Source organism: Talpa europaea, assembly GCF_964194135.1.
Source record: "Talpa europaea genome assembly, chromosome: 11".
Classification (NCBI taxonomy): Eukaryota; Metazoa; Chordata; class Mammalia; order Eulipotyphla; family Talpidae; genus Talpa; species Talpa europaea.
Window position 1 is genome coordinate 1,949,587 of NC_140078.1, and position 26,740 is coordinate 1,976,326.

General features: G+C 53.5%; 1 protein-coding gene across 1 annotated transcript in view; it reads right to left on the reverse strand.

The window, feature by feature from the left end:
- Window positions 1–217: 217 nt before the first annotated feature.
- VAPB (VAMP associated protein B and C) overlaps window positions 218–26,740 on the reverse strand; it is a gene marked incomplete at both ends in the record, with an annotated part of 34,277 nt that continues 7,754 nt past the window's right edge. The window contains 5 exons of the mRNA XM_084247946.1: window positions 218–376; window positions 2,625–2,801; window positions 4,587–4,667; window positions 7,426–7,529; window positions 17,913–18,065. Of these exons, the coding sequence (XP_084104072.1) occupies window positions 218–376; window positions 2,625–2,801; window positions 4,587–4,667; window positions 7,426–7,529; window positions 17,913–18,065 (674 nt within the window). The remainder of the gene's footprint in view (window positions 377–2,624; window positions 2,802–4,586; window positions 4,668–7,425; window positions 7,530–17,912; window positions 18,066–26,740) is intronic.

Consider the following 26,740-nt stretch of genomic DNA (forward strand, 5'->3'; position numbering starts at 1 on the left):
TTCCCCCATCATTTACTATACATTTTTAACTTTCTAAAAGGTTGTTAATATTATATCTGTGCACGCGTGTGCACACGGGTGCACGCATGTTTGGGGAGGGGTAATTTAAAGGCAAGACCTGTGAGATGTCATCATACATTAATTCTGTACACATGGTTACGGCAGACTCAGCTCCCAGGCTCAGGCCCACAGGCGGCGACCGTCCCGAGCACACCCCCTACAAGGCGATCTTCCCTATGATGACCCCGACGATGAAGAACAGGACCACCAGCGCCAGCAGCCGGGTGCTCAAGCCCTCCTCCTTCCCCGCCGAGGCCAGCGCGGGCGCAGGGCTGTTGCTGTGCACCGTCTTCCTCATCCGGAGCCCGTCTTCTTCCTGGGGGAGCAAAGGCACATTTCAAAGACAATCCCAAGGCCGGGAGACGTCGTCACAGCAGAGCCTGGGGCGGGGCCTTCACACCGTGACTCGGGGCCTTGGGGTCCGACCTCCTCATTTTGAAAATGGAGGAACCGAAACCGACAAGGGACAGCCCTGGGCCACCGTCGGAGGTCCTCCTTTTCTTCCGTCCCTGTGACCTGAGGCTGCTACAGCACCTTTTCATCCCACAAATTTAAGTGTGCACACCCTGGTTCCCGAGAGAGCTGGTACGAGGGTCAGCCAGCCCCACAGCACCCTGGGCCCCACCCCGCTTCCTGCCCCGTCTCCCAGATGATCTTCTTCCCCAACACCCAGGCTCTCCTAACCACGTCCTGGGCATCTGCGATGGCAGGCCTCCCCCGACAGACATGAGAAGCCACAAAAAGCAGGGCCTAGGGCTCCCCAGGTGAAGCTTCCTGCCTAGGCGGGATCTGAGGGGGGGTGTGCTGTCGGTGCCTCAGGCCCGGGATTCCGGGAATGTCAAACCAGCTGTGACAACTCAAAACACTCATCACAAACGCCTTCTATTTAACACGAGGACTCCCACCAAGGTGCAGCCCTCTTGCGCGCGGGGACAGTGGGTCCTCAACCACACAGCTGTGTCAAGAAGAGCGAGGCTCTCCTCCTGTGCCCTCCGACGGGGGAGCACCAAGGCCTTCTTTCCATTCCTACCAGGGCCTCTCCTGGCCGTCACCCCGTTGACTCAGCCTGCGCCTCACACGCAGCTGCACACCCGGCTCCTTCTGCCCCAGAGGTCCAGGAGACAGCGGCCGTCTCTGTGGGACCACTCGACCCTCTCGCCCTTGCCAGGACTTGTCTCGTGCCCCTGGGGCCCTGTCAACAGAGAGTTCATCCTGGGCATGGACGGCTCATGTCTGGATCCACTGGGCCAGCTTAGTGGTAGGGACGGGGAAATTAGTTGACAAATGAAAGAATGAAACAAGACAAGAAACCAGCATCTGGCAGGAAAAAGAATCTTCTAATGTCAAGGCTGGCCTGACAATATTTTGCAATACTCCGCCTGTGGGGCGTGGCCAAGGTCTCTGCGCGGTGACAGGCGAAGGTGTCACCCCGTCACCCCCAGCAGAAGTGGCGCAGCACGCACCTGAGTATGTGGTTTACACAGAAGCTACTTCTATTTATTCATCATTCGGAATGGCACAGAACTCTGTTCTGAGGAGAAATACACTCAAGGAGAAGCTCCAGGCGTATCTTACTTACTAGACTTTTAGCCAAAAAGTGAGGCGTCAGGGTCATGATTTACCCCACACCAAAAGGAGCTACTGAACGAGGCAAGTCAAGATGAGCACCGAGCACGGCAGCGCCGTGTCCCCGCCGGCGGCCCGTCTATATCTGCCGCCTCGTCGGAGTAAGAGAGGAGGAAGAGTCAGCCGAAATGAATTTATCGTGTGTACCTGGCGCTACGGTGGCTGAAGAGTGAAAACCCATTACATGGTTGGGTGGCGTGATCATGACGAAGAGAACAGATCAGCCCCGACATTTAAGCCGCAATCAAGTCCCTGCGATCAGATGTTCTGAGCACAGGCGTCCTTGCCCCGCGCCGAGGGCCGGAGAGGCCCTGCGGGCGGAGGCCTGGAGGTGCTGACGCGTGGAGTCAGAGCTGGTTCAGACCCGACTAGTCCTTCCTGCACCCTCAGGCCCAAAGGAGTGCGCGGCCTCCTCTCACAGCTGGAGCCCCAATACTGGTGCCTGCTGATTCCCCAGCTTCCGCGTCTCCCACGACACCTTCCTGTCTCCCCACATCTGAACAGTCTGATGAGCCCTGCTGCCCAGGCCCAGTCAGAGCCTTCAAAACCAGAGCTCTGCCTGCGTCAGCACAGAGCCCTTAGCAGGGCCGCTCGGCCAGCGGGGAGGGAGGTCTGAGACGTGATCTCAGGATGACTACTGCTGCTCTATTTCCGCCTCAGAGTTTATTTTCAATCTACACCAAGAGGGTGAAAGAGCGCCTGTCACCGTGTGCACAAGGGGATGGGAGTCTACGCTGAGCAACTTCTGCTCCAGAGACAGTGGTTCCTAAGCGGGCGGGGCGGCCAGGGGCCCTTTTGCGAACCTGATGGAAGCGGTGACATGTCTCCGGGGGTGAGCAAACACAACCGCCCCCACAAGTCTGGGGGCTCAGCAGCTCCCCTCCCAAGACCCCAGGGACGAGCCCCTCTCCGCGGATGCCGGAGACGAGCGCCGTTACCTTAAACTGCTTGTTCTCCTCCCGCAGCCGCTGGACTTCGCCTTGCAGCCGCTTGCATTCTTCCATCACCTTCTTGACTTCGGTGTCATCCAAGGAAGAACTCAGAGGTTTAGACACTGTTGGCGTTTCTGTCTTTGATGCGGTTGTGGATAGAATTTTATTTATCTCTACATCATGCTGTTCAGAAATAAACGGAAGCCCAAGCGTCACCACCAGGCAGTGAAGGACTGTCCACGCAAGCAAGCAGTTCTCAGCCAACACTACACGTGGCAGTGCCGCCTCCACACGGTACAATGTCACGTTTTGTTTCAAAATGGGCCCCTTCATCTAGTATCTTAAGCATCAAGGAACTGGGCCCCAGAAACTGTGAATGAGGGAACTCAGTGGAGTTCACTGAGACCAGCATCAGAGGGGGAAGCGTGCACGCGTCGCACCATCCACTTCCCGCCATGCAAAGACTCGCATCCTGTGGCTGTGCAAGCTCAGGGAGGGGCACCACGAGCTGGGTCATCCCCAGGGCGCTGGTGGGGTAGAGGCGAGGGAGGGCGGACACAGGGAACTGACTGCACTGGCGCAGCGCCTCAGGGCTGCAGTGAGGGCGAACCCACTCGAGGAGCACCGGCTCCCGCCGCGAAGCCCAGGCTGCGCCGTGACCCCTGGGCCGCTGGGGATGAGTCTGCACGTGGGCGGAGAGCAGGCGCACTCGGGCGTGCTGGGGACAACTGGGATGGCCGCCCTGGGGGTCCTGTGCTGCAAACCGAGATGACTCGACTGGCTCTGCCCCCACGCGTTCCAGATGAGCAGGGCGAGGCCCCGAAAGGCAAGGCCCCCGCTCGACAAAGCCGGACCGCAGAGCCAACCAGAACGGTCGCTCTGCCTCCGGAACTGCCCTCCCCAGGACTCAGCCACTGTCCACTCCGAGAGCTGGGACAACAGCAGTCACTAATGCGCCAAGAGAACACTAAGCAGACGAGACACATGCCCACAGTGCTCCCGGGGACCGCCAGGGCCCTGGGAGCCGGGGCCTGGGGCAGCTCTATTGCCTAGCTCCGGCCACTCAGGCCAGGGCGGTTTAATATTCTGCATGTGTTTTAAATTAGGTGTTTAATACAGTTTAAGTTTTTCTGACTAGGGTTAGGGTCAGGGCTAGGTCCAAGTCAGCACCTCAGACCCAGCCTCCTCTTCAGCCGGTCAGTGAGGGCCTGGGCGCCACAACCCTGGACACCCAGGGGCACCCGGACTGGCGGCTGGGAGGCAGTCACTCCTTCCCTCGCCTCTCAGGCAGGATGGGGGCCACTCTCATTGGGGGGCTGTCGGGGGCACATGTGACAATGTCTGGAGACACTCTGGCTGTCACACAAGGGGTGCTACCGGCTTCTCGCACAGAGGCCAGTGGTGCTGCTGAGCCCCCACACAGGCACGGAAGGCCCCTCCCCGCCGCGTCTGAGTGTCCACAGAGCCGGGGCCGAGAAAGGCTACTCTGAAAGCAGGCGGTGACTGAAGGGGCAGGTGGGGTCAAGCAGGCAGAGCGGTGATGCTGAGAAGGGCAGGCAGGGAGGGCTATGGGCGGCACCCGAACAAGGCCAGGCCGGGCACCTCCATCGGCCCTCCCAGCAGCACGACAGACAGACGGCAAATTATTCCCCGTTTAGTCTTCCCCGCTGTTAAAGAGCAACCCAGAACTTCGCGAAGACAAAGAAGCTCCTGGGATTTGACATTTCAACAGCCAACAGGTTGCACTTTCAAGGGGAAAAATTGTTTCAATTAGTAGTCTTTCTGCAAATCTTTCAAAGGCTGATTTCATAAAAGCCTACATATTTGTTGACTTCAGCTTATTTTTTTCTTCATACATCAGAGGAAGGAAAATAATTTGCCAACTTAAATCTTGGTTTCGCAGGAGATGGTATGCAAATAAGTATCAGCTTGCAACATTCAATTATTGTTAACTGTAAACATACTTACTGGTTTATCATTTTCTGCTGGCAATTCAAACACACATCTAAGTTTTGAATCCATAAGGTCTTCCGGTTTTGCCTCCTTCCACTAAAACAATTTAAATTTAATAATCAGGATATTATAAAGCTGCTGGAAGAATAATTTTCTTCCTATAACTGACAATTTCAGAAAAACACTCTTAACAAGAAAGCCCTGATGTATATCAAATAAAAAACTTAAATCTGCTGAGATTTCAGTATTTTTAACACGACCGGATTGAATATACTAGCTGGGCTGAACATTTGTCGCACTTCACCAGTCCTGGTCTTGCTGTGGTGACTCCTCAAAGTCAGCAGCGCTCCCTGGTCACCTGCCTGTGGGGAGCGCGTGGGCAGAGAGAAGCACCAAGGGACAAAGGGGGCCTCCCCGGTTGGATCTGGATGGCCACAGGATGTCTCTCCTTAAGAGAGCGACACCTGCTCCTCCGGGCACATCCTGCTCAGGGGGCGCCGCCCACCACCCCAGACAGCCTAACTGGCAAGCCGCCCTCTCCCCCGCAGCTATCTGGCTGACCCCCGTGTTCCGGGTGGGAACATCCTCGGGCCGAGGGCCTGTTCTGGGGTGATGCGCTCCTGCTAGCAGCGGGCAGGAACTCCAGTGGCCTGAGAGCTGCAGTCCAGCGAGGCAGGAAGGTCACACCCCACGGAAGGATCAAGTGCCCCCGGCCCCTCCCCAGGACCATGCAGGAGGCAGCTAGAGCAACAAAGGTGCCAAGAGCCAAAAATGGGGACCAGTCTGCATTTAACAACGGGGGCGCCTCCCTAGCCACCAGGCCCTGCCCGAGTAAGTGCCATTCCAAGGGTACAGAAGAGCATTTACTCATGCAGGAGTTCACAGAGTGCCAGGCAGTGACAAACACTGCCTGCTCCTCTGCCCCAGCGCGTGCGTGCCCGCCTGGCGTGACAGGAGAGCACCGTGCAAGGGCACCACAGCCACTTGCAGCACCAGAGGCCAAGCCCGCCGACGGGCAGGCCGTGCACATGGCCTCGGAGGTCACGACCACCTCATGACCCTGGGCAGAAGGGCTGACGCTGAGGACCACCAGCGCCCACCAGTTTCCCCGGGTCATCTAACCTGGTATCACTCGCAAGGGATGACAGACACCAGATGCTCTGATGGATGTACACAGGCCAGGCCTGCGGGATGTTCTGGCCCAGAAATATTTCAATGAGGAAATGTAATCACGAGGCAGTAACTGAATGAGTCCAGAACGTGGGGCCTCTGCAAGCCCACTGGCTGCAGCTCCGTCCCAGTCCTGGGGAACAGGAGGCTCGGGGTGCCCTGCCAGAAGACAGCCCCGGCCCGGGCCACCACCGGACACCGGGGGCGAGGCATCAGGAGCCTGCCGCAGCAGCAGGACAGCGGATGAAGCCGCGAAGCCCACGTGGCAACAAGTCCCCTGGGAACGCGGGCAAAGGTGACAATGATAGGGACTGCACTATTTTTTCAACTTTTATGTATCAAAATAAAAACAAAAAATCTTAAAAATAAAAAAAAAACAGTGGCGAGGTCTAGTATGAACGAGTTAGAGTCACTTTTATGTTGCTTTCCCTTGTGTCTGCTTCTCTGCATCTTTCCAAAGCTTCCAACAATGCCCATCTTGTGTCAAAAATTTTTCACTGTCTTGAAAACAATGTGGGGAAGGGGAGCTCACCCTGGGTGCCTACCGAGAGCCTGGCCACGCCTGCACTTGGCGCCACGGCCGCTCCACGCCGGGCATGATGCCAGCACGGGGCCTGGACGCATCCCCACCGCGCAGGGGACCGAGCCCCGTGCAGCCCTGCTGCCCATTAGCAGAGGGAGCCCTCGGCTTCCCATGACCCACTGCGCCATCACCGGGCGGCCGCCGTGGGGCGGACACAACTGCCCCTCCATGGCGCCCGTGTCCTTGCCACGCCGGTCACCAGGAACCGATGCGCCATGTTCCAGAAAGTAAGCGAGAAAGTCGTGGATGCCTCAGCAACGGTTTCTATGAAGAGAAGGCCTTTCTCCCGGACCACGCCACAGCCAGAACACCTGGCTTGCCCGGAAGCTGAGCGCCTGCATCAGCTGGGCAGCGCCGGGGCGAAGGAGCATGCTGTGCGGTGACCCTGGGCACGGAGGGGCTGTGCAGGGAGCCCCGGCCCACAGCTAGGACTCAGGCCCCGGAGTGAGGGTGTGGGGCGCTCCGCCTCCTCTCCAGACCGCAAGGCTCGCCTGCACGTCGTGATCCCTGCACGGCGCCCAGGAGCTGCTGTGTTACCCAATTGTGGAAGAGGCTGGCTTGGGGGAGAACTGGTATAATCTTTTTTCCACAAAATCAGTACCACATCACTTATTTATGAAAATAAAGTCATCTTATTGTTACCAAAATTAGTGAGTTAGACACGTATTTAAAGCAGGGGGAAAAAAAAGAAAGGCTCTCCCCAGGGGGAAGGAAACCCGGCCCCAAGCAGGAGAACGCTGTGGGGGCTGCAGGGCGGTCAGCACCCGACGCAGCCTGCCCGCGCCTCACAACACGCAGGTGGGGGTGGCGGGAGGGGAAGCAGGAGAGAATCCTCAAACCATTCAAGACAGAACCCATCAGAACAAGGAACTGCTGAAGCACACGGAGACAAAAAGGTCAGAAAAGAATGCTATTCTGCAAAGTTAAAATGTTAAAATCAAAGTTTCAGAAAATCCACAAAGGAGAAGTCAGAGGACGAACCTCCCGGGAACACCGGCTCCCCGAAGAACCGTGCTGACGCATTCTCAGAGCATGCACCCGCGGTCCGCACCGCCTCGCTTGCTAACGACCGAGAAAGAATAAGAAGCATTCAGTACTTACTACTGCCTCCATATCAGAAGTGTCAGTTGGAGCAAACATAGACTGAACCATAAACTTGTGTTTACTTTTCTCATTGGGGTCATAATCGAAAGGCTGCAACATCACTAAGAAAGAAAATATTTCATTAGGAGGGTCAGAGCTTGGTTACCAGCAGCCACTTGTCACATTAACACTTGTCCCCTGGCGCAGGCAGTTGACCGGGCGCTCCTCTGAGCCTCGAGGGCCGCGGCTATAGGGGCAGGGCAAGGTGACCGGATCTTCCCACCCTGCAGGTCTCAAACCCGAGGCCCACAGAGCCAGAGGCCCTGCCCAAGGGCAAACGCAGGGCGGGTGGGCACCGGGGCGGAGAACCCTGGCACTCCGACTCCTAGCCCTGCTCTCTCACGGCACGCGCCTCTGCCACACGCCCCGGGGCGCGGACCAGTGCCCACATGCCTGTTTTGTTCAAGAAAACATACCCAAATGGCCTCTTCGGGAACTCCTGGGTTGTCGGAAAGTCCCACGTGTTTTCTGTTTTTCAAGCACACGTGCATCATTGACTTTTCCGACAGCCCAGTAACACAGCACGGCCCCCGCTGTTTGCGCCCCGGCCCCACACAGCCACCAGGGTAGCGCTGCAAACACTGGTAGAGAAAGGTCAAAAATGTCACGGCCAGGGTGACTGCTCATGGAGGTCAGCAGCCCACGGAGAGGTCACCACCACCGGCTGGCGTTCACCCATGTACCCTTGCCTTTGAACCCCTCCTTGGGGGTCCCCAGGTGCTTCCTCTAAAGCTCACCATCAAGCTAGAGCCCAAATCCTCCTGTACAAGTGAAGGACGGGGCTTGACAGGCGCGGTGCTCGCTCAAGGTCACAACTGGGGAAGCAGCGAGACCTCGGTGAGAAGCCAGCGCCGTCAGCGCCCTCTGCCACTGGCCACTCCTGGACAGGAAGGGTGCCCACCCTGTGCCCCACACGTGTGGGAATAGAAGTACAGATGCCCCGAGTCTTCACACGCTGCACTCCCTCCTGGGTGGGACTGTAAAGTTAATACTCTTCAAGAATTGCAGTGAAATGGGTCGAGACTTTGATGTGCTGTGACCAAATCACACTCTGTTGTTTTTACGGGAAAGAACTTGGTGCTGGACTGACCGAGCCTCCAGCAGGCACAGCTGCAGATGCTAAGCAGCCTCTCACCCTGGAGACTGCACCCAGGCTGGCAGCCCCTTGGCTGCCACCCCATGGAGGGCGCTGAGGCTAAGGGGGACTGTCTGCAAGGTGCCCTGTGGCCCTGCAGAGACTGCACTGGTCAGAGCACCAGGACATCCCGCAGGAAGAGCCCCGGACCGCTGCTGCTGCCCCAGCCCCTCGTCCTCCTCAGGCGTTGAGGAGGGTCAGACTCTGCTGGGGCTCGGACATGCCCACACCCACCTGCCCCTTCACGGAGCCCCCAGGCGGAGAGGAAGTGCCCGTGACTGTGGCTGTCGGGCGCAGAGGCAGCTCCACAAGCTCCCCTCCCCCAGCCCCCACAGCAGCCCTTGTCTTCATGGTCTTCAGGGGAGGGCCCCGTGGTTAGCACCTTAGAGGATGGGGCCAGAGACCAACATGCTTTGCCCCAGGTCAGATCACACAGGTCTCCAGGCACACCCGCAGACCCCAAGGGCCCCCACAGGGTGACCAGAGTCCAAACAGTGGTCAGCAGCGAAGGTCACCCCCTTTCACTGTGCTGATCTGGGACGCGCAAGGCTAGCACCTTGGCGCAGGCATCGACACAGCCGGGGCTTCCTAAGGATGCCCTCAGTGAGGCCCGGTGAGCTGGCGATGCCCGCACATATGCCCACCTCGCCCGCCTGGGGGAGGAAGACCACAACGGCCCCAACAGCCTCCTGCTGGCCGCCCGAGCTGTGAGCTGGCAGGAGGCTTCCAAAGGCAACACCGCGAACTGAGGGACGGACAGAAAACCACGTCACTCAGGCCTGGTACATTCAAAAATGAATGAACACACTTCAAGGAAAACAACTTGCAGCAGTTTTGCCAATGAAAAAAATCCAAGCTCTCAAGAAAAAAGTAGAATCTTGGAAAATTTACGTCTACTCTCAAGAGCTCCACAGCTTCCCAAATATTCAACGGCTTGTCCAAGGAGGTCAGCGGGAACAGCAAAACACGTGACCTCCTGGCATGGTGTGATGGACACGCCAACATGCGGGAAGGAGATCTGTGGGGCGCGGCTGACACGCCAAAGACCCTGCAGCACGCCACACCAGCCCGGGGAGCAGCCTGCTCGTGACTCCAGCCCTCCCGCCTGGCCCGGGGGTGCCACTGTCAAGCTCTGGTGTAACATCAACGGAGACTGGTCCATGACCGTCTGAAAAGGCTGTTAAAAGTACCCTCTTCTCTCCCACACGTCCCGCCAAAGCGGCCTTCCTTCAGCACGGCCACCGCAGCGCACAGCACGGACCCAACGAGGAAGCAATTCCCGGAGCCAGGCCGCCTTCCGGGGAGCCAGACACCAGAGATTTGAGAACACTGTCAAATAACGTCAGTCTGCACACTGAATTTTTTTGACAAGTTATTTTTCATTAAAAATGGCATACTATTAGCAGGTAATTATTTATTAATGTTATTATTAAATGAATGCCTTTTCAATTCCTCAGTTAAATCTGCACTAAAAATACTGATACATCCACAAATAAAGACCATGGGGTCTTCCCAAGCGTGTGAAGAGGTCCTGAGCCCCGATATCCGCCCAGCTACTCCACAGGGTCGTGGGGAGCAGAGCCCTGGGTGAAGAATCCCAGTGCAGGCCCTGGGTGGGGGGTGCGGCTCCATCCTGGGAGGACGTGCAGCTCCCCACAAACCACGCCGGCGTTCGGGAGACCCAGCCTCGTGCTTTCGGGCACATCCCGGGCTGCGGTGGAGACAGAAGCCTGTGAGCTTCAGAGGGAAAGGGCTGGGCTCCTCTGGCCAGACCACCCCGCAGGCGCTTGGCCCGCCTCTGCAGAAGGGTGCCGAAGCCCACTGCTGCCTCCATCTGCCAGGTGTCACCAGAACAATCGCTGGCCCAGGACATCAACCCACCAAGTGCCCAGAGAGCAGACCTGAGCGGCACGTCCTGCGTGCAGACCCTGAGATGGACAGACGTGTCGGCACACCACGGAGCACGAGACTGCTGGAGGCGGCAAACACGGCGAGAGCCGGCTGGTGAGGCACAGGCCAGGCCCCGAGGTCCCAGGGCCGGTGAGCGGAAACTTCAGCGTGAGTCAAGGTGACACCAGAGCTCAGGGAGCACGGCAGGCGGGCACCCTCCTTCCCCCCGTGAGTGGCAATGGAAAACAAGGTGTCCGCCACCTGCCAGCGGCCTTTCCTTGTGGGCTCTCGACCAGCACCAAGGGTGAGGGCTCCGAGCGGCCACTGACGCCGGGAGACTCCGAGCCCCGCCGCCCTCGCCTTGCGGAGCACGGCCCCAGGTCATGTGCGAAAGGGGGCGCTTCTTGGCCACCGTCCTCTCCTGCCAAGTTCACTTTGCTGTACCCTATCAGCTGGGACTTCATGAGGACATGACAGAATAAATGTTGTTAATCGTTTGTTCTTTCAGCTCCATACATGCAAATTGTGACAGAAATTATGTACTTTTTTCCATGACAGGCTATAAAAGAGCTTCCCATTAACTTAATTTATTTCACTTGAATACCAGAGACACTGATGATAAAACCCTCTTAAATGAACCATCTATCCTACTTCTAAAGTGTATCTGCTGATCCCACGTTGAGCAGCAGCCTGTTACCAGGAGACGGTGGGAGGCGGGCGGCTGGCAGCGTTAACGCTTTGTGGGCGAGCCTGGTGTGGCCCCTGGGGCTGGGGCTGGAGCTGGACTGGAACGAGCACAGGCTGCTTGTTAACACACCCACCTCCAGGCTCGAGGACCTGATCAAACACTACACGGAAGCTCGCGAGGAGACCCCTGGCCACAGATGGGCTCCTCTGTCCCCGAAGAGTGGGGGAACAAACGGAGACCCCACAAGCACGCACAAGCCCGCCACTGGTTGTTGAATCTTGAGATTTTACCTCCCAGAGGCCTCTCTGGCTGAACCAGACCTCGGGGCTGCCTGGGTGCCCACCTCCAAGGACAGCGAGTCTCGCCTCCTCCCAGTTTCCACCCAACCGAATTACCCCACGGAGCCCCCAAACCCTTACAAATGTACCCTCCCCCCCAAATACCCATTCGTGTCATGGCATTCCTCAAACACCTCCCACCCAAACCCTATCTCCCCTGTATCCCATTGTGGTCTGGGTCCCCTGGGATTCCAGTGTAATCCAGCAGCAACAGGCCACCCCACGTCACGCTGCCAGCGCACAAACCTGTCGTCCCCCCCCACCCCGTCTCTGCTTACTGTGTGGCCACCTGGCTTGTCTCTCTGGGTTCCCGCCCACACACAACTCCCAGGGCTGAACCCACTAGACAGGACTCCTCCCGACGAGGGTCTGACCCAGCAGCACACAGGTGAATTCTTCCAGTCTCTGACATGCAGGCCTGGGTGGAGCCTTCTGGAGGGGCACACCTGGAGGCGGAGCCCCGTCGCAACGCAGCCCACCACCTCCTCCTCACGCCCTGTCATCACTATCTTCGGACGGTGTCCCATCAGGAACAGAGTTGGTACGAAGACTCCAGAGGCAGCTGCCCACATGTGTGTGCCCAGGCAGGCTGTGGCCAGGACGCCAGGCCTGGTCTCCCACGCTCTAGGCACCGGTTTGCACCTTCTGTTGGCTGGCAGGTGCGTGGTGCCTCCCTCCCAACATCCAGAGCCCTCTTGACTTGGGTCCCTCCAGAAGTCCCGTGGGCCAGCCCAGTGAGGAAGCCCACTCTCTCCCTCGCCTGCGGCTTATCCCAGGTCCTGCCATGCCTGTGGTGGCTAAGGAAGAGGCTCTGACCCCCTCCGCTGCCTCTCCTCACGCAGCCCACAGCGAAGACGTCTCTACCCAAGCACATTTATGGTGTGATAACCAAGTCATTGCTCCGCTTTTCTGGAAACTAGTCACAGACATAAGAGCCAACTGGAGCCGGAGATCAGCTGAAGACAGCGAGGGTCACCAAAACCGGGTCTCGGAGCTCAGCCTAAAGTCAAGCAGCTCGACACGCTCGACGACATCCCTGCCAGGGGTGAGCGCATGACTGCCCTTAGGACTTTCGTGAGGCTGAAAACATTCTACTTTTCCGGACCTCTGCCTACTCAAGGACCCACGAATGGAAGAGTCTAGCAGGTAGATGACTAACTCACCTCTTTACGAAGAAGTGACCATTGAATTGTCTGTGTTCTTACTGAAGGCCGGTCTCGGATAACAGGCTCCTTTTGACACCATTAACTTGTCTGTGCAGAGACTGCTACAGCTTGCGCCGGTGTCACTACAAGATGGGCTGTTCCATTTACAGGAACTGGCCCAAGAACAAAGCTTCCTCCTTCTTACATATTTCTGAAAGTCCAACACACATCCCTGTTTCCTACCCCACTTGGGCATGGAGCACATCACAGCCCCTGCCAACCGCGCCTGCCCTGGGAGGCCTCACAAACTCAGGCCGACCCACAGATCTGTGTCTAGACTGAACGGGAAGACCAGCTGCCCTGAGGCTTCTGGAAGTGGGGCCCTACCACCGTCCCCAGCCCTCCCCCTGCTCTCTGGGCCCCTGTCTAGGCTGTCACTATGGCCACTCCCACAGTCCTCTTCCTTCATCCTGGCCCAGGACGGGCTGGACACCAGAAGAGGCCAGGCTGACTCGAGGCAGGGGTGCAGTGCAGAGTGCCGCGCTCAAGGGCATGAACACGCAAGGAACTGCAAGCAGTGTCAGGAACATCACTCCTGGTGGCTCTACATCAGGCTGAGGTCACGCTCCTCCTCAGGTCGCGCCGCAGGAAGCTAAGTCACCTTCATTCAGCAAGATAAGGTATATACCAGAAGTGCCGAGAAGTCCTCCTCATCAGAGTCTTTGAAAATACAAAGCCGTACTTGTGTTGTATTTATAAAAAATGAAACAGGATTGTTAAGAGACAAATATTACAATAAACTTAAAATTTCTCTAAAAGCACAATCACGGTGAATTTTTGTTGGTAATGTTTTATAAAACAAGAATCTCATCTGGTGAAAAAGATTAAAGACAGCTTTTTAAGTATGAATGTGAGTTGTTCTTATCTGAGAGTAATAAGCCTGGTTCATAAAAACCATTTATAAAAAGGCTTCGCTTATCTGAGACTCCACAGCAAATGATCAAACGAAGAAGAATGTTGCTGTTAAAATGCCCAAACCCCCCAAATTTAGCTCCCACTATCAGCGCTTGGCAGATGAATGCCTCGGTCCTCTCTCGAAGGGCAGGGCACTTAAACTCTCTTGCTAATCAAGCGAAGCTGCAGGCCAAGGCTGGCTGGTCCTGGAGAAGCAAGCAGCTCTGCGAAACTGAGTCAGCAAAATCTTAAAAGGATTAATTATCAATCGCAGTACTACCCAATTACATTAATTGACCACTGTTTCCATCCAAGAAGAGTTGCTGAGAGTGATTCTCTGTCCTCAGGGTTTTATTGGAAGAACTTTATGCTTTAAATGTGATTGAAATAAGTGCTGGAAAGGGCTCTAGTCAGGAATGAAAACTGCTCTTTAATTCTTTAAATTTTCATCTGAAACACAGACTCGGACACCAGAAGGCGCGTGTGTGTCCTCTCTCCACCTTCGGCTCCCAGGGCACACCTGGTCCAGAGTGTCTGCACCTGAACTCTGGTTTCTACGACTCCTTCCAGCCCCCCACCCCCAGACCAGAGGCTACATTTCTAATGTGCTTGGTACACAGGCAACCAATGTGCCTAACTGGACCGCCAGCGGAAGTGTGCTCGCTACTTTCATGGAATTAGAATTCAGTGAAGGTCATAAAAATATTAAACTTAATATCATATTACAGGAAGCGTAAGTATTTTTGATGGGCCCATAATTTTACCACTTCACCTGCTGTATCCGCTGGCAAACATGGTTTGGAATATTAATGGAAAACTCCCTCATTATTAAACTGCAGTATTAAAAAAAAAAATCCACAACCACTAAGAGCTTACCACAAAGATATCTTCAGAAATTATCTCACTTAAAAATATTTTCCCACCAGACAGTTCACAAAATAGATTTCATTTTGAAAAGCCAGAACAAATGGGGACACCCCCCACTACTTCTAACAATTCATTAATTGAAAAGCTCCTATTTTTCTTGCATTTAAAATCTCAGGGGGGAAAACGCAATCTCCTCTTCCCCAGTCTCCATTCAGGTGTGCCTATTCTGCTGAGGTCCAGATCTGAACGACCGAAACCCACCTCTGGTAGTAGATGGTGTGTATCCAGGAGCAGGGGCCAAAACCGCGGCACCTTGGGCCAAGTAACGCAGACCATAGCGCCCGCCCCTCCTTGCGCACTCCTGCCGCTCACCAGGCAGGGACCCCAGAAGGGGCGACCGCGGGAACGAGCTCTCAGCTGAAGGACAAGGGAGGAGAGGCAGACCGCGGCCTGGGCGACCAGGTTCCTCACGCCCTCGGGGGAGCCCACACATTTCCACCTACTGGCACCAAGAAGCTCAGCTACCACCTAGGTTTATAAAATGAATGGTTTGCCATTTTCTGGAGAAAATAACATGTTAGGCCAGAACCCAGACTTCCAATGCATAATGGAAGGTCCCCTGAGCCCTGGTTAACGGGAAAGCTGAGAAGGCACTGGCCACCCGGTCCCCTACACCCCTTGTGAACCTTCAAACACTGCATTACTCTGGCCGGCTCCTCTCCCTCCCACCCCTCAGAGGCTGACTTAGAACCTCCTCTAATGCGAGCGCGTCCCAAGGGTTCTCAGAAATGGGAGAGGAATAATGCACTAGTCGTGTCCTCTGCAGGCAGCTGTGACACTCCAAGTGGTAAGCAGGACAGTGACAGCAGTATTTTAAGATGATCTGAAAGCTGCCATTTTATAGATTATATTTAAAAATTTACTAGCAGTTTTTCACTATGAAACAAATGCATTTTATGGAAAGAAAAAACCATGAATTTCTAATTAAAATCAGAAAAAGTTCGTAAATAAAATACACAGAATCTGTTTCTCAAAGGCAGTGCAAATATGTGTACTCCACCTTCAACAGAGTCCAGCGACGCTACAAGGCAGCGTCCACGTACCCCGTGAGCAGACACTCCCTCCCACGTGACCCGAGACACCAGGAGCGAGGGCAGGTAAGGGGCGGGCGTTGAAAGATCGCAAACATGTTCAACAGTAGAGCTGGGCTTCCTGTTCAGGTTTCTGGACCCCCAGTCTAGCCGATGTCTGCTGAGGTGGGGAGACTCAGCTTGGCGGTGGCCGCACACCTGGACAAAGGCAGGCTGGCCCCGTCCTTGTCCTCAGCAGTCTCTCCCTACGCACCAAGGCGCCCCGTAAGAGGACCCCTGGGAAAGGCCACTGCTTTTACCCCAAGAGAGGAATGTCGGAGAGAGGCTGCAGGGGTGCCTCAGCACATAAAACCGCATGGCTGGGCCGGTCCCCTCTGCCAACCCGGAGAAGCCAGGACAGCTGCCATGGGGAAGGGCAGGACAGCTGCCGGCAGCCAGGTGCCCCCCAAGCGTGGAGGTGCGTGACACAGGATGAGAACAAAGGCGCCCTTTTCCAGGCATGCACATCATCTACCTGGTCTCAGCCAGGAGGCGGCCTGCAGACACACGGACATTTATTATTCAATTGCTTCTTCCCCAAGGACATCACACTTTAAGGGCCACCCCAGGACGTACTGGAGAAGAGCCCCAGATCAGGAGCAAAGACTTCAATGCCAGCTCTGCTCTCCCTACCCACGTGCCCCGGGTGATCACGCCACTCCCTGTAGCTCTTACCTTCTGATCTGCAAAAGGAAGGTCCCAACCACAGATCAGTGGTCGTCCTTACACAGGTAATCACGACAAAGTCCCCGAGTTAGATACTGTTTAGAAAAAACCACACACACCATGGGGGCCAGGGGGCGTGTTTCCACGAACGCGACACACGCACACGTATGTTTAATGCTGGTGAGCACACCTCCCTGCGCAACTGCCTTGGAGGCCGTGTTCAGAAGACCACGCTGCTGCCCACATACAATGCCCACCTCACTCACATCTGAGAGGGGCAAGGAAACGGAGAAGAGAAAGGAAGACAATTAAAGCAGGGACCAACAAGATTTCTGCTGCCCTTGATTTCAACAGCGAAACTGAAACCACACGGCTCTGAGGGATCCAGAAATACCAACACCCAAGGGCCCTCCTTCCCCCTCCGTGAGGCACTGCCAGGCCCGGGGGCTTCCCAGCCAGGCAGAATGAGCCACACCTTGGCTCTGTCACTTGCGGGCTTCGTGAACCCCGACCCCTGGCCTCCGTGCTGGGGTGCGTCAGTGCAGAGCAGGAACAGAAGTTGCACGCAGTACTAGGCGCTCAGGCCCGGCGCTGGAAGCCCCTCGGCAAAGGCCGGATCCCACCCGCGCCCCTCGGATGACAGTCGGTCCCAGAGAGATCGGCGCAGAGAGGAGCGCACGGGGAGAAGCCGGGTGGGGTGCAAGAGGGGAGACCAAGGGTGCAGGCGGGATGGGGCTGCAGCAGCGGTCAGAAAACGAAACTCCTCGTGTCTTCCCCAAGGGGCGCGTCACTCTCTTTTAGGTGTCGAACTAATAGCCAAATGGACACAATCAAAATCTGTCATGGGAGGAGCCAGCTGGGAGACGATTTCAAATGAACAGCAGCCTCGATCAGTGAGGCCCCTTGGAGACACGGCCTCCTGACACTGAAAAGGGTGCGCCCCGGGGTGCCCCACGGCACCGAAGGCATTCCGGGGGCCACAGGCTCTGACGCGCTCAGAGTCGACTCTGTTGATCAACTACATTTGCGCGCAAACCCGTCACTCACATCTCCTTAATGCTGGAATCCAATTCTCAATCTGGGCACTTTACCAGCATCTTTTCAGAAGTTGGACTCTGGAAATCTATTCACGCTCAGAGAGCAGGGGGAAACTTCCACCCCTGAATATATTCCAGTCTCCTCGGCCCTCAGCCCCTCAGCTCTCCACAATCTGTAAAGCGCGTCACCAATCATTGGAAATGACATGAGCTTAATGTCAGAAATCATTTAGCTTAAATAAGAAAATAACTCCATTCAGTGTTCTCCCACAAAGTAAAATTAAGTTTGTCTAGCCCTTTTTATTTATTGCCAAAGGGCAGATTTAATTTCAAGGGCGTGAAAACCAACCTCATTCTGAAGTCAAGCCTGAAGTTGCCACTTTAATTTTGCTCTAACTACTGAGGCGCAGAGGCCGTAAGCACTACACCGAAGAGGCATTAACCACGGAGGAACACGAGGGGAGGCCACGGAGCCGTCCACCAGGGGCTGGGGTGGGTCCACCATCTGGCTCTGCCATCCCCAAACACAAGCTGCAAGGACTCCCGCTGCCTTGAGGGCCTTGTGCCCCCTGTGGCCCGCAGCCTCGGGACTTACCAGATACGTTGATGGAGGCCCCGGCGTCGATGACCCCGCTGTTGGGCCGCACGCAGTACCTACGCGGCGCTGTGGTCTTCACTTTGAAGCACACATTCCGGTCTGTGGGGTTGCCCAGCTTCAGGTTGGTGGTGACGACATCGGTGAAGGGCCCTGCGGAAGGAGACAGAGGGTGACTGGGGATCTGGCGAGCAGCTCTCTCAAGAGTGACCCACTTAATGTCTGGGCTGGCCAGGAGATGGACCATGGTCCAGGGAAGTCCACAGGCCCCGAACCATCACGGGCAGGAGCGGGAGCTGCCAGGCTGGGTCCCGGTCCAGGCTCCCGGCCGCCGGCACCAGGGAGAGCCCGGCCGCTCGCCTCTCCTGGCCTCGCAGACCAGCACACCGGGGTGTGGGCACACAGCTCCTTGTCTGTTCTCCTGCTAGCGAGGAAAGGTAACCAGGTGAGGCCTGGACCCAGGACCAGTTCTTAACCTAGGCCAGAGCCAAGCCCTCCACCGGCTAGACGGACTCTCCCAGGGAGAAGGGACAGCACTAGCCTGGGGCGAGTGCCGAGAGCAGCAGGTTTCTGAGACGACTGAGGGGCCGGTGGTCCACAAGCACGGAAACCCCACACAGCCGCTGCCGGGAAGGCCCCGGCCCACACCTGAACCGTCACGTCAGCCTGAAAGGCTATCAGGAAGACTGCAACAGAGCTCAGTGCCCTGGGGTAGTTTTTATTATTATTATTTATTCATTTCCTACTTTATTAGATTTTTTAATTAAAAAAGTAAAACATGCTTTTTAAAACAAGCCGAACAATAAAAGATGTATAAAGAGGAAGTTAATAAGCTTCCCCTTGTCACCCGAGGTAATGAATATTAACGATACAGGCGCTCTTTCCACATCATCTGTGCTGACACAAACAGCACAGGCAGGTGCTGGGGGGGGAGGTGTTAGCAAAAGGGGGACCAAACTATTTACGTAGCCCTGAGACCCGCTCCTCCCCACTCCCCAATCCAGGCTGACCCCTAGCCTCACGAGGGAGCCCAGCAGGAGCTCCCAAGAGGCCCCTCCCCCTTCACATCTGTCTGCCAAGTAAATGGCAACTGTGTTCCCTCCGGAAGCACTCTACCTGATCTCACATCTACAGGAAAGGAAGACAAGGGGTGGCGAGGAGTGTTTCGTGTTTAGACTGAGAAATGCCCAATGGGTCTCCTGTCCTCTAAGACCCAACGAAGAGACTCAAATCCATACCCCACAAGTGGTTTCCACGGCCCTCAGCACTGGGCCTGGCCTTCCTCAGGAAGGAAACGATCTTGTGAATTACTGCTGACAAAATTAAAATCTTAAGCTGCTCTCTCTCTTCTAGAGGTGCTCCGTGTATGAAAAATCAATTTGATATGGGCTTAACTTAAACATAAATTAAGAAATCAATAATGGTCAAACGGAAAAGGGACTCAATTCTGAAATCAAATAAACTACGGTCAGTTCCACTAAAAGCTTGTGTTGACGTGAACGGGTTGCCGTGTGACTGATGTGCACACGCGGGGACAATCTGAGCATGAAACGAATGGCACGTGTGCTCCTGTGCGCGGCCTGCCAGGTGAGCACAGACGGCCTCCAGCGCACAGACATCCGCAAAATACACACACCCCAACCCCCGCCAGTCACCGCCACTCGCCCTGCAGGCTGGGAGCCACCCCTGTCCACAGCTGGCGCTCCCTCCAGGCCGCCCTCCGTCCTCCATATGACAGGGACCCACAGCAGCAAGCCCGCCGCCGCCACAGACACACACCAGGGCTCTGGCGAGGAGAAGCGCCAAGTTCACTGAGGACTTCTGCAGTTCCTGCCCACCTCAGTGGTGTAAAGCTGCGCGACTGCGTTGATTAGGCTCCTGCGTGTGTGTGTCACACAGTTTTGTGTATTTTGCCACCCCCAACCCCCAGGCCTGCGGTTTGGACTGTGCGACCCTGCACAGTGTGGCGAGTTCTGGGCACGCATGTGTCCCAGTCGCTCGGGCTGGCTCCACGCTGGGTCACTCCTGCTTGGGGCATTCCCCCCCCAGCTGCCCTCAGCCCACGACGACCGCAACACCAGGAAGGAAGGACGCAAAAGTGTTTCTCCAGCCACTTACCACTCCCGTAAGCCTCACCCTTGGCCCTCTGGGCAGGTGGGCAGGGACTGCAGGTGTGACTGCGGTCAGGTGGGGGGGAAGGCGGATCTATGATGCTGCGCATCACACACACACACACACACACACACACACACACACACACACACACTCACTCTCCCTCCCTCACAACCAGGCTTAGGACCTCCTAACTGAGAAGTAGAGGTACCCGAGGCCTGGGAAGAGTCTCAAGCACAGAAGGCGGGCCAGGTCACCAGGTGCAGAGCAGTGTTAGGGGTTCACAGACGGCAGCTCCGAGACTCACTGCAGCAGCCTGCCTCACAGGGAAGGGGAGGCATTCTCCCATGAAGTCTCCGCTCGCTTCGGGTGGGGAGCACTTCAGCAAGGGTAAAAGAAAACCGCTTAACGGACGCGCGCACCATGAAGCACCAAACCCGAGTGGGTGCAGCCAGCACGCATGTCCATCCCTGGCCTCACACAGCACACTGCCGGGAGGCCCAGAACACGGACACGAGTGGACACAGGCACCTGAACAGGGGGTGCTTTCCAGATGGAAAGCCTGGGGGAAAGGAACTCACTGTCAGTCCAAGTGTGATTCATAGATTATCATGCCCTAAAGCTTCCCAGATATAAGCGTAAAGTTAATAGTTTTGCCAAAATTCTGCCTTAAGAACATGGAAACATCTTCAGATCAGAATGCCAAGAGTTCATAATGGCCCACAAATACATCCAAATGTCACAGATTTTTCCAAGGTGTTCTGAGGTACACCAAGAGGGTGCTGGCAAGCTCCACGGTGACGAAATTAAAAACACTTTCAGTTTTCAGCATCTCTTCTGCCCCTTCCCATCTCATGAATTTAAGAAGGGAGGGGGGCGACCCATTTAACTGTTCCTTATATTAACCTCTTCTCTCGATTATTTAAAAAATAAGTGAACTGTAAACACGACGTTGTTTTGGAAATTCCCCTAGCTTAGCTACCGTGTAGCTCACCAGGGCTTCAACCTATATGAAGACATAAAAGGTAGTCTAAAGCATTAAAAGACAGTGAGAGCAGTAGTGAAATAAATATCCCAAATTTCCCATCAGCACTTCATCCCAGGCCTCAGATGTTCGGGATTTCTTGGGTTTATTTTTAAAAGTCTGGAGGTAAATATACTTAAAAATATATGCACGCGAACAACATCACTGGTGTTTAAAAACAAACCTCATGAGTAAAAATCAAGACATTTTGTGAAAACAGACCAACTCTTCTCTCTCCACCCTAGGCAATTTACTCTAAGAATTTTATTGAAAATAAATTCTATTCGATTTGAGTAATTATAGGACATAAACCACGCGCGTGTGCGCCTTTCCCCTGTATTAATGAATGAGAATACACAAAAACCTCAATAAAAATGATGTAAGGGCTTATGAGCATCATTCAGGGTTTTACTAGTCACTTCTATTTCATAAAACTGCCATTTCCATTAAAGCATTATGTAAAAGATGGGATTTCACTATTCCAACATGCATATTCATCACCAAGGAATTTAAACAGTGGGTATAAAGTACAGAGTCAATTTTACAAATAAAATCTTCAAAAGTTATACTTTTCTTTTAAGAAACGAGAAAAAAAAGATCTGGTACCTCTAGAATCAAAGCACACACTTTTAATCATTGACCCGCCTCATCTTCTAGTCCTTATTTCAAATGTTTTATCAAAACCAGTAACAAGCACCAAAAACGTGACATGGAAGGTCAAAAAAAAAAAAAAAAAGGAAGCAACATACATTTGGGAGAAACTAGGGATATTCTATTTTAAATAACTTTGGTTTTTTCCTTTTTACAATTTGAATAATGTTCTTAATGCCTTGCTCTATACACCTTCACCCACGGAAACGCCTGCGTCGGACAGACACTCACGACCAGCCTGACGATGAACCCAGGCTCTGAAAGGCAGGTGGATAAAACTAAACACAGTGTGACAAGTGCCTCCACCAGACTTGGTTTATTGTCATTTCAAAGTGTATCTTCTAAAATAGCAAGATGATCTAGAATAGACCTTTCTTCGAAAGCAAACACTACAATATCAGCAAAAATAAAGATAGCATTAAAAGTGAAAGGAGAAACAGTTAATTTTTCAGTTTTACAAAAATGGAGCCTTAGAATTACAAAAGGTTAGTTTCAAGGTCAAGGAAGAAGGCTACAATCCAGCAAAACACAGTAGGAAGAGTATTGAAAGGTATTGGAAATTTCGTCACAAATGTCTGGATAAAGTGATCAATCAGGAAACACACGAGCATTTTGTGGAAAAAGTATTCCGTTAATTCTTTAAACATTTACCAATCTATACATGATTCTTCGCTGTAATCATTCATTCAGAAACCCATGGAGAAAAATTCCATAACAAAACTCTTCCTTCCAGGAAATGGCATTTTTCACAAAAGACTAGTCCCAAAAGCTCAGGTCCCTTGGCCATGAAAGGTAACAGTAAACTCAAGTCAACTCAAAACTGATCTTGTCCTTACTCGCTCACGTAACCCCCCACGTGTGAGTAGCGGGACGGGACAGACTGCTGAAGGAGTGAATATATCCTTTCATTTTTACTCAGCAATTTCGTTCCAGCAGAAGCTACAGGCAGGGAGGACGCGGAGAGCTGGGAGACGAGCACACCTCCGCGGAGGTAGGATCCGTGGGGAGCCTCTGTCATTCAAAATACACAAAGGACCCTTAAAACTCAAAAACAAGAAAACAAACAACCCCATTAAAAATTAGGGAAAGGATCAGCACACACACCTCACCAAAGAAGATATACAGATAGAAAAAATACAAATGAAAAACGGCCCGCAGACGTCATCAGGGAATCCCAAAGTGAGCGTGAGACGCCCACACGCCCCACGGAAGGGCCGGGTCCCAGGCGCCAGCACAGCACCACGCGTGCGGGGACGCGGAGCTGCAGGAGCGCTCGCTTCCCATGGGAGGAGCACAAAATGGTACCAACATCTGGAAGACAATTTGGCAGGGTCTTTAAAAAAAAAAAACAAACTAAAAAACTAAACATGCCCTTACCATGCAATTACACTCCTTTTTCACCTAAAGGAGTTGAGGACATTTGTGCAAATGAAAACCTGCATGCTGGTGTTTATAGTGGTTTTATTCATTCATAATCACCTAAGCCCGGAAGCAGCCAGGATGCCCTGCGCTCTTGTGACAGGACGGGCAAGCACCGCCCAGAGCAGAATACTGTCCGCACTAAGGTGAGCTTTGAGCCATGAAAGTTCAGAGATGGCGGAATCCTGAATGCACCAAAAAGCCAATTTGAAAAGGCTAAATCCTGCAAAATTCCAATGGTATGACATTCTGGAAAAGGCAACACGGTAGAGACAGAGAAAAGATCACTGTTACCAGGACTCAGAAGGCAGAAGGGGTGGGAGAGGGAGTAGGGCCAATGCTGAGACAATGCCACCTGAGGCTGTAGTGGTGGATACAGTCCTCAGACAGCTGTCAAGACCCACCGAGCGTACAACACCGAGAGTGAACACTAACGTACCCCGCGTGATGACGTACGAACACGTCACTCCAGTATGGAGGCTACAAGTGTGTTGCACCAGGGTCTACGGACCCTGTACTTCCGGCTCCATTTGGCTGTGGCCCTAAAACTGCTCTTAGGGCTTCCCCTAGTGGCACAGCGGTTAAGCGCTGGGCTATAAAGCTGCCCGCAGCCTCTTTAGTGCCAGTTCGATCCCCGGCCTCCGGGCGAGGGTCCCACATGAAATGTAGACCTCTCCTGCTGCGCCCGCTGCTCCCCTCAGTAGTGTATTTCCGTCAGTCTGCCTGTTCTGCTCCCTGCTCTGGCTGGTGAATTCTCTTACCCTCCTGCGCTTCTGACTGTACCCGGTGCTTGTATAAATAAATAAATCTTATAATAAAATAAAATAAAGTAAAACTGCTCTTAAACATAAAGTATTTGTTTAAGAGAGAGTAGGAAAAAAGTATTTGACTTTTATATTTACTCACTTTTGGCAGCACCCCCAACACTTGCGATATTCCATGTACTGAGATTACGAAACACAAGGGCATGTGTATGTGTAAATTAATTTAAACGCATGTCTAAAGATGCTTTGTTTTACAAAGAGATGCTTTTCTCCCCATTTCTGAAGTTCATGAAGTTCTGGCTTTACAAATACATCGCCTTCCTTTGTTACATGACTCCGGATGCAGCTACAACACTTTGAAGCTCCAACTATCTGCGTTACCAGCTAAGTTCTATACCAATTTGATGTATAATCTATCAGGTCCCAGCTTTCCAGAAATAAACAAAATTATTAGCTCCACAACAGTTTTTCATTCTGCTTTAAAAAGCTGTATTATTTTACACTCTTGCAAACAAAATTTCTATACACTCTCTCTCCCTTTTGCAACTCCTCCAAAACACAAGTCTCCATATTTCACTCCACTCTGAAAAGATTACCTTCTGGGAAGGTAATAATCTGTCTCCACAAGCCTAGGACTGATGATGGATTTTGTTAAGACAATAAAATTATGCTTGAGGTTTCCATACAGCAGACTCTGCGCATGGAGAAAGTGTACTGAGGTGGGAGGAAATGGACACTATAAAGTAAAATCTGTTGTGTATCTCACAGATATCTAAAATTTATTCTTTGACAGTCTATTTTCATGAAGGTAACCCACTGCTCTCTGCTCTCCCTGCCCATCCGCAATGCACCATCCTCACATTACTGCTTGTGCAGTAAAGTCTCCCCTCCCAGGCCGGAAACGCCGCCAACACACACTTTCCTGTCCTCTTGTTCACTACTGACCATCAATATCCACAACACTTCCAGACAGAGCAGGGGCTCGATGAATCTGCTGAATGGATGGATGGACGGCCACGCTATGCTTCCCCCTACTCTAAGCAGCAGTTTTCCTCTTCCCACACACAACCAGGCTGCAGCCAGCGCCCTCGAGGCTGCAGACCCCTCCCCAGCAGCAGCAGCTGCGGAGCCCACCCTTCCAACCCTGGCCCTTCCATCCCCAGCACAGGGCTCAGCCACCTGTGACAGGGATGGAGCCAAACTCCTCCAAGGCAGCTCGGATCCAGGCATCTTTCCTACAAACAGACGCCAACTCCTCATCTGCACCCGAGGTCACGACCTGCCAGTGCTGTTCATGCACCAGTTGAAGGCATCACCAGCCCCCTCTGTCGATTACTCTGTTCTAATTATTATTCTGTGGTAATTTTATTAAAAGGTGCCCCCCAAAAGTGGGAGGGGGTAAAAGGTATCACAGTAACAAAGAGGACGAGTGCTTAAATAACTATAATTCTACAGTACGGACTCTGGAAGAAGTGTTTTCTTTTGAATCTATTTTCTTGATTGACTTGTTGGCACACACATTAAATCAATGTGTTAGAAACAAAAATAAGGCTTTTCAATCAATGTGTTTTTAATAGGAGACACTAGATTCCAATATTTCAGCAGAAAACCTAATTGTGATGATCTTATTTTGAAATAACCACACGTAAAGAACCCTACACACTGACCCCTAACTCTCCTGAGAGAGCCTGGCATGTAGAGCATTCTAAATTAATAAAGTCACCTGCCTGGTATCCCTCGGGGACAGCCAGCAACTGAGAAACATCACACCCATTATTATAGCATGAGAAGTCAGCGAACGATGCCACCCATGGCACGCTAAGATGCCAGTGTGACTGAGGACGGCGACCTCGCAGGCTCTCATGCACCCACTCGGCGCCTAGCTCCTTCGGGGCAGAAAGACAAGCTCAGGGCCATCAGCCCCGGGCAGGAGCCGGGCAGCCCAAGCACTGGGCAGATGAAGCCCGCAGAGGTCACAGCCAGGAAAGCCTCCCCAAGGCACCCCAAAGCTAGACAAGCAAGGAACTGCAGGACATTTGCAGCTAACGTTAGCAGGTAAGTGATCAGTATTCAAAATACACAAAAAAAACCCTTATTAATAACAAATGCACAACATTCTCATGAAGAAGTCCTGTTCAACTGGAACAAACGACCTCAATCTACACGCCCTCGCCGGCGGGTCTCAGTCATGCTAACAGACACACGCGTCATGAGGCCGCATCGCGGTCAGAGAGAACAACGGGGCCGCACATCAGAGTCCTGGAGCGACGGGAACAAGGGCAGCAGGGCAGGCGCATCTTCGGGGTCTTTTGGTGACATCTGCTAAAGAAAGATTCAAAACAAGTCTAAAAAATGGCCAGCATTTGGGCATTTGGGTGGTTACTACATTATCCGCATTCTTCTGTAATCTGTCCACACAGAGGGCTGCCTGCAGCCTGTGGAAGACCCAGACAGTGTTCTTTTGGCAACATTCCATCTTGCCCAGAATGCCTTGTATATACAAACACACCAGAACCCCGCGATGTGGAGCTGTTAAAAACCGATATATCGACAACAACAGCCATCCTCGTACAGGTCACAAAAACAAGGTTATCACTTAAAATATGTGCAGAATAGCACTGGTTCAAGACAATGGCCCAAACCTAACACGTTAACAAGAGTCTATGAGACCTTTGAAGCCCAGAAGCCTTTACTCCCTCTGAAATGAATACTGCCAAGTCTGCACCTGCAGCCCGGCGCACTCCCTGACCTCTACCTGCAGGCCCACGGAGCACCTCAAGCAGCACTGCCCCCCTCAAACCCACTGCTTCCTAGCTCACAGAAAGCGCCACTCACCAACAGCTTTGCACCTGAGCAGG